General features: G+C 40.1%; 1 protein-coding gene across 7 annotated transcripts in view; it reads left to right on the forward strand.

Moving 5' to 3' along the window:
* ADGRA3 (adhesion G protein-coupled receptor A3) overlaps positions 1-7,285 on the forward strand; it is a 117,667-nt gene extending 110,382 nt beyond the window's left edge. For 6 of the 7 annotated variants that reach the window (XM_032795545.2, XM_032795548.2, XM_032795547.2 and 3 more), the window contains 2 exons: positions 3,569-3,664; positions 3,861-5,454. In XM_032795545.2, coding sequence (XP_032651436.1) covers positions 3,569-3,664; positions 3,861-5,103 — 1,339 coding nt within the window. In that variant the 3' untranslated portion in view covers positions 5,104-5,454. Of the gene's footprint in view, positions 1-3,568; positions 3,665-3,860; positions 5,455-7,081 lie in introns of those variants that run through there. The other variant, XM_032795552.2, reaches the window with a different exon arrangement.
* The last annotated feature ends 11,384 nt before the right edge of the window (positions 7,286-18,669 follow it).

Genomic DNA, 18,669 nt, shown 5'->3' on the forward strand with positions numbered 1-18,669 from the left:
AGAGCTCATAGTGGATGACATCAAGACTGGGGTGCTTAATGCCTGTTTTTCTTCAGTCTTCACTAAAAAGGTTAATTTTGACCAGATAAGTAACACAGTTAATTAAAGTCATGCTTGACAAAGCCCTGGCTGGGTTGATTTAGTTGGGGATTGGTCCTGCTTTGAGCAGGGGGTTGGACTAGATGACCTGAGGTCCCTTTCAACCCTGATGTTCTGTGATTCTATGACAGTTAATATTAACAACAAGGAAGAAGGAACATGAACCAGAATACAGAAAGAGCAGGTTAAATAATATTTACATAAGTTAGATGTATTCAAGTCAGCAAGGCCTGAGCAAATTAATCTTAGGATACTTAAGGAACTAGCTGAAGCACTCTCAAAATCATTAGTGATTATCTTTGAGAACTCATGGAGGATGGGTGAGGACCCATACAATTGGAGAAGGGCAAACTTAGTATCTATATTTCTTAATAAAAAGCAGGGAGAGGGGACAAAGATGACTAATTCCCTGTGTCCAGTCAGCCTAACTTCAGTTCCTGGAAAAATACTGGAACAGATAATCAAATAATCAATTTGTAAGCACCTAGAGGATAGTAGGGTAATAAGTAATAGCTAACCTGGACTTGTCAAGAACAAATCATGCCAACCAACCTAAGTTCCTTCTTTTGACAGATTTACTGGCCTAATGAATAGCAGGGAAGCAGTAGACATATGTCTTTATTTATTTTTTGTCGAGTTTTTAACATAGTCTCAGCTGACATACTCATAGGTAAACTAGGGAAATGTGTCTAGGTTAAATTACTATAAAGTGGGTTCAACTATGGTCATCAATAGTTCATTGTTGAACTGGAAGGACATATTTATTGGAGCCCTGGAGAGATCAGTCCTGGGTTCAGTACTATTCTGCATTTTTGTTAATTCTTTGAGTGGAGAGTACACTTATAAAATTTGTGGGTGGCATCAAGGTAGACGGGGTTGCAGCATTTTGAAGATAGATTTAAAATTCAAAATAAACAAATTGGAGAATTGGTTTCAAATCAACAAGATGAAATTCAATAAGGACAATGTGAAGTAATATACTTAGGAAGGACAAATCAAATGCACAAATAGAAAATGCAGAATACCTGGCTAGGCAGTACTACTGCTGAAAAGGATCTTGGGATTGTAGTGGATCACATCTTAAACATGAGTCAGCAATGTTGGGAAGAAAAGCTAATAATCTGGGGTATATTAACACAAGGGCAGTATGCAAGACACAGGAACTAATTGCCTAATGAGGAGTATTGTGTTAAGTTCTGGGCACCACAGTTTGAGAAAGAGATGAAAAATTGGAGAGAGTCCAGAGGAAAGCTACACAAATGATTAAAGGTTTAGAAAATATGATATGTGGAAAGGTTAAAAAATTGGGTATGTTACGTCTTGAGAAAGAAGATGGGGGTGAGGGCGGCGACACTGTTAAATGCTGTTATAAAGAGGACAGTGGTCATTTGTTCTCCATGTCCACAAAGGTAGGACAAGAAGTTATTGGTTGATCTTCAGCAAGAGGGCTTTAGGTTAGCTATTAGGGAAAACTTTCTAACTATAAGGATAGATAAGCACTAGAATAGGCTTCCAAAGGAGGTTTTTAAGAACAGGTTAGACAAACACCTGTCAGGAATGGTCTAGTTTTACTTGGTCCTGCCTCAGCTCAAGACAGCTAGACTAGATGACCTCTTAAGTTTTCTTTCAGCCCTACATTTATGCAATACTATACGTACCAATAACCTTCGGGCCCCCTTACTTGTTGTTTGTTCCTTTTCCGTATCACTCCATGTTTCTGTTTTAGATTGCAGGATCTTCAGGTTAGGAACTATGCCTTCTATTCTGATAGATATATATAGAGGGACTGGGAGTTGGTCCCAAATATTATCCTCTCTCTGCTGCTGGTTTAGTATGACGTGAGGTGACTTAACCTCTCTGTCTATATCACCACGAGTCCTCATCACTTAGACTAGTGATTGGATATCTGGAGTTAGGTACTTAAATCCATACTTAGGCAACTAAATAAGGGGCCTGATTTTTAGAAATGCTGAGCATCCAAAACTTCTGTTGACCTCACTGAGAGCTGTAGGCATTCAGCACCTTTGAAAATCAGGTTGCTAATTTACATCCTGAAAATAAACTTAAGGAGCTAATTTTGAAAACTTTATGTCTTTTCAGTTTCCCTGTCTATAAATTGGAAATAATACCTAACTCCCAGGAATGTTGTGAGCAGCAAATAGCTAGTGTTTGTGAAGCCTCTAGCACCATAATATCTAAAAGCTGTGCTTATCAACTTACTTAGCACTCAGACTACCCCATTTGATCTAATTGGTCTTCTGGTTCAGGAATTTTCACGCTTTTTTCCCTTTATCACCTCTTTCTCTCCTGTCTTTCTTTTTTTTATTATGCCTCTGACGACTCCTTCATCTTACTCTGTATCCCTGTGAGATTCTTACTATCGTGTTTTGGGGTGTGTTGGAAGAGGTGGGTCTCACTTCTTGAGCTTAATATACTCAGAGTTGGGTTTTTTCTGATGTCCGCTGGCAAGCTATTCGATGACCCACTGTTATGGACGCTCTGTCCCCAGCAAGTCAGTCAGTCATGCATCTGCCTTAGAGGCTACAGGTGGTGAGGCAGTTACTGAAATAACAAGGAACACCAACCCATTTATGGTCATGTAATATAGAAACAGGACTTTACTTTGGGCCAAATTCAAACGGAGCCAGTGGATTATGCTTAGCAGTAGAGTTGTCCTTTGTTGCTTAAGAGTTGGTATTAATATAGGCTATGAGCCCTTGTCTGTGCCTTTTTCCTTGTCAGCTGCCCTAGTTCCCCCCATCCTCTGTTCCATCCTGCTTCTTTGAGACCCTCCAGCTCCTTCCTCCTTCCCAGAGAGCTCCTCCAAGTCCCCCCTGCACACACATACATGCATGTTGTCCCTGGAGCTAGTTGAACACTTCCTAAAAATTTTGTTTTGTGAAAGAAAACAAGACTTTTCCAAAACTTCAAGTGCTTGAGAATTCATACACAGTAATCTCTTTCCTTGTCAGATATGGGTGATCTTCCCGTAACAAACTTAACACAGCATCAAAGCAAAAGGGTGAAAGATTAACAGTCTTCCTCGGGTTGATAGCTTAGAATAATAGAATCATAGAATTCTGCCTCTGCTCTCTGCGCTCTGCTGCTGGCTTCTGTGACAACTGCTCTGGGCCTGTCTCACTGAAGTGACTTACCCGTTCTCTTCCCAGTCTGAGGGAGAAGCCATCAATTTTTAGCAGGTGAAGGCAGGTTATATCATGAGGGAAACCTCAAGATTGTGGGGAATGATTTCACCAAAGCCCCAACGTGCCAGCCAGCTACTTGTGACTGACCTTACTTTTCTCAATAAAGCACTGTCTAAAGTCTCCAAAATCCTGGGATTGTATCTGATTTTCAGGTGGATGATACCTGGATATTAGCCTTTTCTTAAGGGCCTTTTAGCTCATGCTGGCTAAATAAAGTCTCTAAACTGTTGGAAGAGCCATTAACAACTTTGCCCTATTTTTAGATTCTACCTTATTGGCGGAGGAATCCCTATCATAGTTTGTGGGATAACAGCAGCAGCAAACATCAGGAACTACGGCAGCAGGCCTAATGCCCCATAGTGAGTATTGGATATTTGACAGCTTTGTAATAAATTGTTATATGATTTTTGGTTGGCATTTGGCATATAGATTCTGATTCTTTTGGAAGATATGCCACATAGCCAAGACTTATTTCAGCAATTTATAATTATACTTAAAAATTCTGAGAGGGCATCTGTCTTGATGTGCTATCTTTGTGGTTTTTTTTTTTTCCAGTTGCTGGATGACATGGGAACCTAGCTTAGGAGCCTTTTATGGACCAGCTAGCTTCATAATTTTCATAAACTGCATGTATTTTCTCAGTATCTTTATACAATTGAAACGACACCCTGAACGCAAATTTGAACTTAAAGAGCCAGCTGAGGAACAGCAGCGTTTAGCAATCAGTGAACATGGGGACCTGAATCATCAGGATTCAGTGTCAGTCTCACTGGTTTCTACATCAGCTTTGGAAAATGAGCACAGTTTTCAAGCTCAGCTTCTGGGAGCAAGCCTCACTTTGTTTTTGTACGTTGCTTTGTGGATTTTCGGGGCCTTGGCAGTTTCTCTGTATTATCCTATGGACTTGATTCTTAGTTGCTTTTTTGGGGTCACATGTTTAAGCCTTAGTGCCTTTCTTATGACTCATCATTGTGTTAATAGGGAAGATGTCAGGCACTCTTGGATAACAGCCTGCTGTCCTGGAAGGAGCACATACTCAGTGCAAGTTAATGTTCAGCCCTCCAATTCCAGTGGGACTAATGGAGAGACTCCTAAGTGTACCAACAGCAGTGCGGAATCTTCGTGCACTAATAAAAGTGCCTCGAGCCTAAAAAATTCTTCTCAAGGTTGTAAACTAACCAACATACAGGCTGCAGCAGCTCAATGCCATCCTAATTCTTTGCCACTGAACACAGGTCCTCAGCTTGATACCAGTTTGACTGAGCATTCAGTAGACAATGACATCAAAATGCATGTGGCTCCATTAGAGATACCGTTTCGGACAAATGGACATCAAAGCCGACATCATAAAAACAGAAGTAAGGGACATCGCGCAAGCAGGCTTACAGTGTTGAGGGAGTATGCATACGATGTCCCTACCAGTGTGGAAGGAAGTGTACAAAATGGCTTATCTAAAAATCGACAGAGCAACAGTGAAGGACATTCAAGGAGTCGAAGAGCCTATTTAGCATACAGAGAACGCCAATATAACCAGTCCCAACAAGATAGCAGCGATGCTTGCAGTACACTTCCAAAAAGCAATAAAAATAGTGAAAAATCCATTGCTACAAACAACAAAAAGGATGTTCTGAGGAAACCAATAGTAGTTGAACTTGAAAGCCAGCAAAAATCATATGGCTTAAATTTAGCCATTCAGAATGGACAACTTAAAGGCAGTGGACAGGATGGACCCTTGCTCACTGCAGACAGCACAGGCAATATTAGGACTGGGTTATGGAAACATGAAACTACTGTGTAGCAATATTGTACTTCATCATGGGAGAAACTCATGTGAACTGTGATTCACACATTCCTTTAAGCAATTAACGCCTTTTAAAAACTGTTTACAAACAATTGGTACTTCATGCAAGGAGGAGAAAAGAGAATCTGCCGTGCAAAATGTTTTATGCATTTTGGAAATATCCTTGGTGTTTTTTACAAAGAAACTTCTTCTCTTCTGTGAATTTTAATTTTTTTTAAAGCAGCAGGTCCAATTTTGAGATGCAGATCAGAACTTCTAAAAAAATTCTTACAGATAGCCCCCCCGATGTGTCCACAACACATTTCAAGTGTGTATTAAAATGTGTATTAAAGAGTATTTTCCCAGCAAGCATTATGTAATGTGCAAGTTTGTCAAGATTATTAGCTGTAGTATGTCTCTTTGGATTTACTTTGTAATTTCAGTGCCTGGGAATTTTACCACAGCTTTTAGTTGCTTAAAAAAAAAAAACCAAAACAAAAATAACTGTTTCTAAACGTGCTGATATTTCACATGTAATGCAGCTGGTTGCATTAATCCTGAAGTTTGAATAAAACAGAGAAACAACTTCTTTAAAAATAAAAGGTTTGTGACTTAAAGACAACTCTGCTGAAATTCCAAGCTCAATTTTGTAAGTGATACTTGAATTAGTCATGTTTTCATGTAGTAAAAGTGAATTGTGTAGTAAATGCATAATTATATTTCCTTAATGTTTCTGGCTGATATTTGCCAGTTGACATCTGTATGTAGCACAGTCCCTAATTCATTGCCCTTCCATCTTCTCAAGCTATTATGTTCATTTGTAAATTGCAATAATTCTACATGTTGTTATTTCTATAATCAGAACCAGACGTGTTCATCACCCACGGCTGGGACTAGATTTCAAAAGAGCTCAGCACGTTCTATTGTCATCTTGTGAAAGAATGATAGCAATATCTTAGTAAAGAGTTACCGTTTAGATGCTCCAATTTTGATTTTTACACCAGTGGGAGAGCAGAATTAGGGTCTTTGAGTTCACCCGTCTCTCAAATGTTGACTGCTAGTCAGGGGCAGCTCTAGGCATTTTGCCGCCCCAAGCACGGCAGGCAGGCTGCCTTCGGCGGCTTGCCTGTGGAGGGTCCGCTGGTCCTGTGGGTCCTTGTGGGAAGCCCCGGGACCAGCGGACCCTCCGCAGGTGTACCTGCGAGAGGTCCTCCGAAGCCGCAGGACCAGCGGACCCTCCACAGGCAAGCCGCTGCAGGCAGCCTTTCTACCACCCTCGCGGCACCGGCAGAGTGCCCCTTGCGGCTTGCCGCCCCAAGCACGCGCTTAGCATGCTGAGGCCTGGAGCCGCCCCTGCTACTAGTCACCTGCAGTTCAGTTGACATCACTGAAATATCCAGTCACTAGTTTCCTTTCAGAGCATTTAAATGTAATATTAAGCAGCAGTTGTGTAAGAAAATAGTTGCTGCTGCTTCATTTGACATTACTCACCTACATGAAAGTTAGTAAACCAGTAAGTGCCCTTTATACCATCATCAAATTGATAGGAACTAAGAACAAAGTGGGAAGAAATGACAGCTGGATGAAAATGCCATTTTTAATTCAATTATACTAATCTGGGCAGCAATGTCAAAAATATTTGAATCAGCACAATGGTGCAGAGTTAATTTTAAAAAGTTAAACTGCATATTTTTAAGAATATGATCCAAAGTGGAATATGAAAGATAGTGTTAATAGGTATTTATTTAGTTTCCTGTATTTCACTTTGTTCATATTGATTATATTTCAACAATCATTCTACATTTTGGTAGTTTGTGGGTACTAGAAGACAGTGTAATGTTTCAGTCTATAAAGCTTATTCTTTTGCTGCTTTGATGATTTTGTAGCTGTATATGCAAAGTGTCACTTGTGATTTATTACTTGTTGGTTGATGTTCCTGTATCTAAAGCTATTTGTATTCGTATGTTAGCACATTTTTTTTTTTGCTGTTTTACAGTACTAGCATATAATTGGGGAAGACACTCGCCTCTTGAGCATCTTCTGCTGCTGCATTTGGTGCTGCAGGCCTCCTCCTGCTTTTGGTGCTACCTGAAGGTTGTCAGCCCTGCTTGGCGGGTCTCCAGCGCTCCAGCCAAGTCACAAAGTCCGAAAGAACCCTTCCAAGATAGTAAAGAGGCCAATAAATTGAGTGTGTCTGCCCTCACCAGGTCTTTGGTCCTGCTGTGGGCCATTTAAATTCAACACTTCACTCAGGCTTCCAAACAAGCCTGTCCCTTTTTCGGGATTTACACCACTTCACCTTTGACCAGTGGTGGAGCCCGGGCCTGCCCACTACTGTGCATTCCAACCCATGGACCCTATAAATAGCAGCCATTCACTTCAATTCATTGCTGTTACTTCCCTGGGCCTCTTCCCACCTGACCTCTTTATCTTCATCCCTTACCTTAAGGTTAAAGTTCTCATGTTCTCACTCTCCCAACCAAACTCTGGTTGTCCCTTGAGCTCCTTTGGCCAGAGAGAAGCACCCTTCCTTGCTCACTCTGGTTCAATCCAGGAACTGACCTGCCAAGGCCTTGCATCTCCTTTTATCTAAAGCCTGCTTGGTTGCGTCTGTGCCGTCTCTCTCAGCAGGCTTGAAGGATCCACCTTCACAGCTCCTTTCCAGGGGCAGGGTGTAGTAGGACCCTGGGGTCTACAGAAGGGGGTCACAAAGGGCCTGGTACACTTAGTCACATCACATCATAACTACTCCTTTCAAGTTGCAATCTAAATATGCTCTCTTGACTGGTGAACGTCAGTTCATAACCTGACAGAATCCCTTTATTTATTTATTTTTAACATTTCAAAGTTGTTCCTGGAGGAGTGACAAATTAATTGGTGAGAAATTTCTAAGGTTTGCTTCTCCATTAATATCCTATATGCTTCTCCATTAATCCTGAGACAATAGCAATATTAAAATGGAATTATAGTTGAGAATATATGTGAGTAATTTAGTGTAAAATATATTTTGGAAATATTAAAATTATCCCAAAAGCAAGCATTTTAAACCCAGGAAATTCAGAGTTGGAGTTAATCTTAAAAGAACTTAAACCTGTTGCATATAGAAGTGCGTGGCTAGTGCCTTCAAACAAAATTAATTCTACACTGTAATGACATCATATAAAAACCCATTATTATCATTATGAACCATGATTTTAGTGATTGTGGTCCCAGATTAGGTTAATCTGTTTTGTTTTTCACCCTACTACACTATCATGATGAGACAGCATTAAAATTATGTGGGCTCCCTAACTGTGCATTCCCAAACTTCAGTGTGTTAGGATTTCTTTTAAGTAACTTAAACTCTGAATTTTGTGGGTTAAAACACTTGACTTGGCCATAATAACAACATCTCTATAATGTATTTTACTCTAAATTGCTGATGTGTACTTCAGCCTTAACTCATTCTTAATGTAGTTTTTATCTGAGAATTTTTGTAGGGTTTGTTGTTCTTTTTAATTACAAAATGGATGTATAAATACTAAATAAGAAATGGAGAGAAAATGTTGCCATGTGATATTTCTAATTTTTGAATTATTAGAAATATCAACCTTTTTTAATCTAAACTTTTTATAGCCAGATTCACTAGTATACTCTAACTGCCACATGACTCCTGAGCAGCATACACAATCTAAAGCATAATGGTCAATTCAGCTAGATTTACAGCTGCTTTGTTTCACCAGAGCAATGCAAAGCAGCTAGAGTGTAAACTCAAGCTTTCTCCTGCTTTTTGCACCCCCTACATTCCTTTGCACACAACATTCCCTGGTCCTGGGGGAATTCTGCACCAAAAATCCAAAATTCTGCATATTTTATTTGTCAATATAATGCAATATAATCACACCAGTTTCACTTATTTTGGTAATTTATTTAAACTACCATACAGAAAAAAATACCACATTAACTGTTCAGCATTTCCTAAACACAGGAAAGTTAAGTTACAAATACTTGGTAACCAATACCCTGCTTTCCAGTTATAATCCTGGATTTTCATTTAAATTATATTGCTTTTATTTTGGTGTTCTGTAAAGTAGAATGTTGCTTTAAATGGCTCAGATTTTAACACATGAAAGTTGTACAGTTTTGCTAATCATTGTCCTGCATTTTTTTTAATGTGTAAATAAAATAGATCCTGAGCTGTAATCTAACCCAATTATGCCTCTGTCACAGTAAAAAAAAGCGAGAAAGCACATAGACCTTCCTAGCTGAGGATTCCATTACTGTCATTTACAAGAAGGCTTCTTTATACCAGTGGTTCTCAAAGCTCATCTGCTGCTTGTTCAGGGAAAGTCCCTGGCGGGCCGGGCTGGTTTGTTTACCAGTCGTAGCTCCCAGTAGCTGATCATGGCTCCCACTGGCCGCAGTTCACTGCTCCAGGCCAATGGGAGCTGCGGAAAGCGGCGCAGGCCGAGAGGTGTGCTGGCTGCCCTTCCCACAGCCCCCATTGGCCTGGAGCGGTGAACTGCGGCCAGTAGGAGCCGCGATCGGCCGAACTTGCGGATGTGGCAGGTAGACAAACTGGTCCGGCCTGCCAGGGGCTTTCCCAGAACAAGCAGCGGACCAGCTTTGAGAACCACTGCTTTACACCACTCTGGCAGGGTAAAGGAGCCTTAATTGACTAAGAATGGGAACAATTTAGTAACCATGAGAACATTAGCAGCCTGCCTGCTTAGTTGTTACATTTCTGCTCTGTGTCTGGGATGCAGCAACAGTGAGCGAGAGGGACAGAGCGAGTCTCTCACTTGTTCTCATGCAGGCAGGCATCCAGCCCCACCCCCTTAGCGTCTCTCCACTCATGCCCAGCCTCCCTCCTGCCCCCCGTGGTGATATGCCCTCTGCTGGCAGCTGCTCCCAGCAGACATGCCAAGTTGCCGGGAAAGAAGCATGTGTTCCCCACAGATTTCTTTGCTCCCCCATATTTCTGCAGGAGAGCAAGAAATCTGCAGAAGGAATTACCCCAGGAGTAATTCCCTTGTGCACACACCCAACTTCCTCCCCTCTGTATCTTTTGGACCTGCACATGCACCCTGAATGACCTTGCACCCCTTCCCTCCCACAAGGGTATAAAATGTAGAGCAGCCCCAGTTGCCAAGCAGTTCCTTCTTACTGTCTGTGGCAGCAAGATGGAGTTACACAGTGTACTTCTGCATCCCCATAGCTACTTAGATGTGGGTTTTCAAAGTTAGTTTTCATATTATTTCTTAGATGTCTCTTTAAACCCACTGGGGTAAAAATATAAATAGGTATATAGACTTAGTAACAAAAAAAGGTTATTTTGGTATTGGGGTGTAAGTCTGATGGACTTTAAAACCTGCCCTGCCTGTGAGACAGCTATGCGTATAAATAAGGGGCATACTAAATATCTCTTGTGTAGGGGAATCTCATCCCAATCAAATATTCAATGTGTATATCCTTTTCTAAGTACATACAAAAACCTTGTGACATCCATTGGAAAATGATTTTGTATGGAAAGATCAATGAAAAAGCATCTCTGACTCCTCCAAAACAATCTACTGCTGCAGCCTCAAAGCTTATCTCCTTTCAGTACTCTAACTACATGAGATGCTACTCTGGAGCTCAGTGGTCTTATGACACCAAGACATGCATCTGAGAAATGTTCCAAGCCTTCACATCAGATCTCTTTGGGTTAGTAATTGACTCTTATTGTGCAAATTTGGAAGCAGCAGAGACCTTCAGATAGAGCTCAGAATTGGTCACCGTCCTCAGTACCAGCCAAGAAGTCTACTCTTCTGACTTGTCCAAGCCTGTTCCTCTGAAACTGACCAGTATGAAGAGTCTTCAGACGCTGCAGTCACATTCCCCTGCTGTGGTACCGCATGGTTACTCCTTGGCCATTGGTGATTATATCTCTACCAATTACATTGATACTGTCTGCCTCTCAATCTTCAGTACCACATCTTGACAGGAAGGTTTTTTTCTGCTGAGAAATCTACATCAGTATCATCATGCACAGGATTGTCTTTGTCAGTACCACTGTTGTATGAATTCAGATGGAATGTATGGGTTCAAGGTATTAACATAACTTAGTCATTGTCTGATATTCAGCAATATTAAACAAGGTCTGGGCCTGTTATAGAGAGATCTTATCCTGTATAGTAGCATGGCAAACACAGTATTATAAAATTAATGCCAAAGGTTAGAAATGTATTGATTGAAACACACAAAAGGAAAAGAATCAAAATGAGATAGAGTATTGAAACTGAAATTAGTTGTTTATGCGAAAGTCCCTTTAGATACCACAATGCTTACTACCATGTGTCAATCCATCCAGGTTACAGGAAGCAGCCGAGTTTTATTGTCAATGCCTTCATTACCAACTCAGTCCTACCATTTGGTGTGTCTGTGGCATCACAAGTATTTACCAAATGCTTATCTATGGTAACAGCTAACCTGAGGAACAAGGCCTTCACACACATTCTTAATGTAACTGTTTGATTCAAGATCATTCATCACGGCAGGTCTTCAAAGATGTTCTCATAATTTTCCAGCAGTTTTCCTGGCTGAGCCTCAAAATCAGTCGCAACAAATACACTTTCACCTCTATTATACTGATAGAGTTTATAGGAGTGATGTTGGATTCTCGGTCAGCAAGAGCATATCTTGCTCAGGGAATCATCACATTTGAGATCTTTCAGAATGAAGAACCTCTGTGAAAATCTGCCTCAGCTTGCTGGTTCACATGACAGGTTGCACAGTGGTTTGAGCATTGGCCTGCTAAACCCAGGGTTGTGAGTTCAATCCTTGAGGGGGCCATTTAGGGAAGTGGGGATTGGTCCTGCGTTGAGCAGGGGGTTGGACTAGATGATCTCCTGAGGTCCCTTCCAACCCTAATAATCTGTGATTCTGTGACTTTTCCCTATTGAGGAATAGTTAAGATCAATTTACACAGCATGTACCTGCCTGTAGAAATTCCTTTCAAAGTACTGACTTCCCTGGTTTGGTGTACACACCTTTGAAACATCTGCCAAGGTATTGTTTCACTCGTCACCTTTTTCAAAGACTTTTGTGGCAGATGCATCCAAACTAAGCTGGGGTGTCCATTTAGACAATCTTCACATTCGGGACCTGTGGTCCAGGCAGAGTCTGCTGGGTGTCACACCTCCAGGTGGCTTGTTCTGCTCCTCGTGGGGATTTCCACTCAATACTACAGCAGTGCTGTACTGCAGACAATACCACAGCAATGCACTATATAAACAGATGAGGGAGAGAGAGCTCTCCCTTTATGTCAGAAAGTAATATATAGGACAGGTGCTTCCTTTATCAAATCAACCTTCTACCCTTTCACTTACTGGGTTCCTAGAATGTCGTGACAGATCAGTTTATTGGGAAGGGCTTCACCCATGAAGAACTCAGAGACTAATCAGATATTTCTAAAATAAGGGGTCCCTGCCATGGACCTATTTGCTGCCAATGTAAACACTGTCCCATGGTTTGCTCCAGAGGAGAAGTGAGGCCACACTGTCTTACAGATGTTTTTCTGATCTGGTGGAGAAAGGATCTGCTATATGCTTCACCCCTGCCCATTCCACTACTTTCCAGAAAGATCTTAGAAAGATGTGTTAGAACGAGACCCGGAAGATGATGTTGGTGGTGGTGGTACCAGCCTGGATACATTGATTTTGATATTCCAACCTCATGCACACATCAGCCTGACCACCTCTTCCACTTCCAGACATTTTTCAGAACCAAGGCCTAGTATTGCATCCAGACCTGATGTATTTACATCCACTGATGTGAAGGCTAGTTAGGTATGTTGACAGGAGCTGTTTGGTAGTAGTACAAAAGGTTTTCATTCAGAGTACAACAGCTTCTACAAGACTGGCATATAAAGTCAAATGGAAGCAATTTTTGTGTATAAATTTTGTATATAAACAAAGTGATTAACAGGCGACAGAGAGTCCCGTGGCACCTCATGGACTAACAGACGTATTGGGGCATAAGCTTTCGTGGGTGAATACCCACTTTGTTGGATGCATGTAGTGGAAATTTCCAGAGGCAGGTATAAATATGCAGGCAAGAATCAGTCTAGAGATAACGAGGTTAGTTCAGTCAGGGAGGATGAGGCCCTCTTCTAGCAGTTGAGGAATGAACACCAAGGGAGGAGAAATGGGGAGAATGTTTACCCGTTGTCCCGGAAAAACATAGTGCATGGACTGAAGATGATCCAGTGGGCTAAACACTTATTTGGCCACCTTACTTTCCCATCCACACATTCATGCCCCATCTGGCCCTTAGTCTGCACATTCTGTTACCCCACATTCTGGTCCCAAGACACTTCAATATTGGTCTGCCTATAATTATAAATTGCTTTATCAATTTATTCTGCCCAAATGGGGAGAAAGGTAGTGACCCGCCCTATGGGAATTGCTAGGATATTATCAGGAAGTTTGCCTCTAACCTGCAGAGGACCCCCCAGAGTATGCTAATCCTGCTTACTCTTGAACGGGCATGGATACAACCCTCTGATCTAGAATAGGTACACAAGCAGCAATGCTTCAAAAACAAAGTCTTATTTATTAAGAGAAAGGTGGTTACAATATATGTAATAATGCAAGAAAGTTACAATGTATAGTAGGCAATAAGGCACAATAGGATTACTTTTAAAAATCATCCGTTTAAATGGTCCAAGAGAGTACCAGTCTGTAAGACAAATACAATGTTGCAATATTGGTACACACTGAACTTTTTGTATATATTCATAAGGCCTTTAATATAATAACCTTAGACACATTACAATGTAACATACAAGTACCTTATGTATATGCATAAAACAGTGCTACAATACAGCATTCTGCAAGCAGTGACTGCCTCTCACAGGATGGGGCAGTTCTCACTCAGTAGCAGGCATCCAGATTTATTGACAGGCATACACACAAGTAGTCTTTTAGAATAAACAAAAGATCAGATTTACACTCCTTTCCATTTCCTCTGACCCATCTAGGTCCTTCTGATCTGTCACCTGGATCACCTGTATGCTGCTTGATCTTATTCTTTCTCCGCTCTGCTTCCTGATCTGCTGTTCTCCTTGATCTCCTGCTTGGCTTCCCATAGTCTTCTCCTTCTCTCTTCTCCTACCACACACTCCTGCTTGCCAGCTGTCTCCTTATATTCCATTTTCTGACCTTTTCTAATTGGTTGACCTTTCAAGCTGCCTGCTCCCTGTGTGGGTGTTAACTCATTCAGCTCTGCCCTTACATCATAGCTGCTGCTCCTCCTGTCCCCTCCCTGCAGGTGTTTTGAGTCATTCTCCTGAACTTTATTCAGCCCTTGCTATTGGTTAATTTAGTCTATGTCCTCCATCTTGGGAATTCCTAATAGAAAATAATGGCAACAGTCACATTGTATTTTTAACTACAAACTGTCATTAACTATAATGTCCCTAAAGCATCTAGCCTGAAACTACCTACTGTTCCCTGCAAACTAAAGCACTTTAATGCTAACACTAGACTAACATTAATGCTAATTGGGAGAGGTGTGTTGTTACAATGTTTCTCACTCTTCCCACCACCCTCCACACCAGCTGTCAGTATCTCTCTCCAGGGTGCTGCAGTCTACACAGAGGCCAAGCAAGTAAAAAAAGAAAAAACGTCTGGTAACAATTCTCTTGTATGACTGATGGACAGATTTTTGTTTTCCAGTTGTTATTAGTCTCTTATAGTGGGCCTAGGAACGTTAGGCCTGGGACTTTGCTTGAGGAATATAGTTTTATGATTGAGCCTTGGGGCTCTGTCAGATAATTAATACATATGAATAATATGGAAATGTATATATTTGTAATGTATATGGGTATAGATGTATAGTATATATGTGTACATATGACACCACCTTATATGCAAGCATAACAGTATTTTTCCGGTATGGTATTGTAGTCTGGCCCTTTTACTTCGGTGCCACAGATAGCAACACTCTCTTATTAGGTCAATTACAGTTATCACTTGTATCATTATTGGTAGTAGGCTAAGTGTTTTGAAATACTGAGATAGGCATTGCTATAGTGTGTCCCACAGTGCTAAGTATATGAGAATTAAAACTGAAATTTGGAGTAGTGACATTACAAATAGGGTGACCAGATGTCCCTATTTTATAGGGACAGTCCCAATATTTGGGGCTTTTTCTTCTATAGGTGCCTATTACATTTGCTGTCTGGTCACCCTAATTACAAATGAGATCTTCATATATAATTTTTTGTGTGTTCAGTTAGCACACAGTACTGTCCATCCATGTTATAGGTTACCCTTACTACTGGTTGTCACCCTTGGGTAAGTTTTGCTGGGCAGGAAACAGGAACTGCTAGTTTTTCTGTTCCATTTCTTGTATTGCTCTGTGATACACCAGTAGCTGATGTAGATCCATTTATTTTTTTATGGATATTGTCTTCCAGATAACCTACTGAATGGACAGTAACCAATTTATCAAATATTGCTGTGTCAGGATTTAATACTGGGACCCAGACACTGAACAGGATTGTTTTGAATAACATGTGCCTCGCTTAGGATGCCATGACACAGACCCCAAAATGTCACTGGTACTACCAGGGAATTTCTTTACCCAATCTGTAGTTACTATGTAACTTAATTTTTTTTCACCAGTTTGTTTTTTCTTGCCTTTATGTTGTTTGCTGCCATTTGCCTGTTGATTTTTACCTGTGTGTTGGTTAAACAGTTAAGTAATGTTATGCACATTGTAAATGATGTACAGCAATAATACAGTTGTTTTTACATAGTAGCTAAGTTTAAATTAACTGACATGGTTTTTAACTGATTGCCAACTTATTTATCCATATATGATAGATTGAGGTATATTTGACCAGTCTCTTATTTATAAAGCACATCATTTTTCTTTTCTTGATGCTTGGGTATTCCTTCACTGTATACTGATATATTCTGATGTTTTTGTGGTGTAATATCTTCTGATGTATTTGGTCAGTGGGATGCAACCTTAAACATCTAGTTGGTTATCATCATAAAGGGGTTTTTTTGTTTTTGTTTTCAGTAACCCAAATTTATTACATAGATTAACTTAATGTGTTTTTTTTATATAATAGGGACCAAGTCTTTTATAACAAGTTGCAATTATTGTATAGACATTTATTTTTACCTGAAGTGGATTGTTAATATTTTACACTAAATATAATATTTAATTGCTAAAATGGAGGCTCACAATCTTCTATATTACTTCCCTTTGCTTAACACCCTGTTTTAGCAAGAGAGTAACATAATTGTTACCAAGCTTTTTAGAGTTAATTTGCTTGTGATACCAATTCCACGTTTAACTGTTTAGAAACCCAAATGTTAACAACCACGGCTTCCATTTAACATAACAAAAGAAAAGTGTGTAAAATTAAACCCAGATGAATTATGAATGCAAGTTTTGTGACACTTTGAGAGTATTAATGTTTTGTGATACTTTGTGTTTAGGAGCCAAAGGTGGAAACCTGTTGAAATTGGTTATCTTTATGCATAAGTTGTTGTTTTTAAACATTTTGCTATGACATTCTTATAACTATATTTAAAAGTGCAAAGATGTTTATAAAATCCCAAACAAGAAATTGACATTTTGTTAATATTACCTTTACATTAATGTTGAGGATTCCCCTCACATGTTTTTCTTTGAATAAAATATTTTTAAAAATGTAGAAAAAAAACTGTGATTAATACGAGAATTTTTTTTGTGGTTGCACGGGTTAGTCCCCTGACCCCCATCTTCTCCCTCTCCCCCCAAAAACATTTCTCCACCAGTTGCTGTCCCAACCCATCAGGGTAAGCAATAGCGCACCAGGACTCTTTGTTTACTTTGAGCATGAAGGTAAACCTAAGTAAACAAACCATCTCAGCCCACCAGCAGTTGTCCTGATGGCCCGGGAACCAAAGTTTGCTGACCCCTGAATTATGGGGTCAGCTTATGAATGGGTCATAAAAATTTTCCATTTTTACTTATCCATCTTGTGGGGGTCAGCTTATAAATGAACCAGCTTATGATAGAGTATATATGATAATTTAGTAATATACGGCATTTTATGTTACTTTATATTAATTTAATTTTAAAACTCTGCTGTGTGATAATAAGCAAAGTCCATATTTCAAATATTAGTAGTTCGGATTAGAAGCAAAGTCTGCATTTCTGTTGCTTGGCAACCATATCTTTAAGGAAGTTAGGAGTAATTCCAGCTGTTGTATTCCTAAAGGGTTAAAATTCTTAATTTACTGGATTTATTTAAAGTAAAATGTTTATCTTGTTTTCTATTTGATGTTTTATTCTGTTTTTAATTGCTTTATCTTTTGGAGGTTTCTGTAAAAAACTATAACTTTTAAAACAAAGTTAGGAGAGGCCGGGGAAAATGGGGGGTGAAGAGCAACCTAGGGAGATCTGAGCCAAGAGAGATTAACTTTATCAAGGTATCTTAAGGTAAAGGTGACAGCAGCGAGTTTAGCCAATTGAGAAAGTATGTAGAAGAAAACTTAACCAGTGTGTAAAAATATTTGAGAAAGAAGGTTACATTTTTAACTCTGAGTGAAGAGTGTGGTTCCGTGGGTCAAAGCAGTTGGGAACCTGAACCCTGGGTTTTTATAGGGCTCTAAGAGGAAAGTCGGGGTACTTACCTGCTCTTATAAAACCTGAGTTTATTCCCCCGGTGTGTGTTGCTTTTCTGTGTGTGCCAAATGGATTGTGGGAATAACCGTCCATGCTGCAGTTAACTGTTTTTGGGCAACTCCATTTGTTAATGCATTAATTTTACATGTTAACCTACTCAATTTTGGTTTATGAAATTCTTTTTTATTGACTTCCCTGCAACCAAGTCGCAACCCCTGTCCCTAATATGCTCTGTGAACCATTACATTTTTTCCTTCATTTGATTTACCAATTTAGTGAAAGTATTGTTCACTACTTTTCCCTCTGGTGCACTTACTTCTCTCATTCTCACAAGCACCAGTCTACGTCCCAGTTAGGTTTTACTAGAACCTGGCTTTTTATCATATGATGGTGGTTGCAGTGGAGTGGACCCTGTTTCATGTTTTAATTTTGCTAGGGCCACCTTGCTCAGGGTCTAACTGATCACCATATTTGGGGTCCCTAGGTCAGATTGGCAGAGACCCTGGGGTAGAGGGGTTGCCTTCCTCTGCAGCATGGGGCATGGGTATCTTGCTGGTTTAAACTAATTTAAATGATGAATTCTCTGTAACTTTGAGGACTTCAGTAATTCAGCCAGAGCTTAGGGGTCTATTATAGGCATGCGTGAGTGAGGTTCTGTGGCCTGCAAAATGCAGGAAGTCAGACTAGATGATCAGGATGGTCACTTCTGACTTCGGTAAGCATATCTCAGTAAGAATATACGTTACAATTTTTAAACCTAACCTGTGCCCCTTAAGTAACTTGCCACAAGATGTCAGAACATGATAGTATTAGAGCTGAGTGGGTCTAATATGAAATTTTCTTTCTTGATATAGAAAATAGATTCAGTACTCCTGTCAGATAGCGTTTAAGTTATTATTTGGGGGGGAAAAAAGAGTTTTCAGTTGCCTAGGT

Source organism: Chelonoidis abingdonii, chromosome 5 (genome assembly GCF_003597395.2).
Source record: "Chelonoidis abingdonii isolate Lonesome George chromosome 5, CheloAbing_2.0, whole genome shotgun sequence".
NCBI classification, from domain to species: Eukaryota; Metazoa; Chordata; order Testudines; family Testudinidae; genus Chelonoidis; species Chelonoidis abingdonii.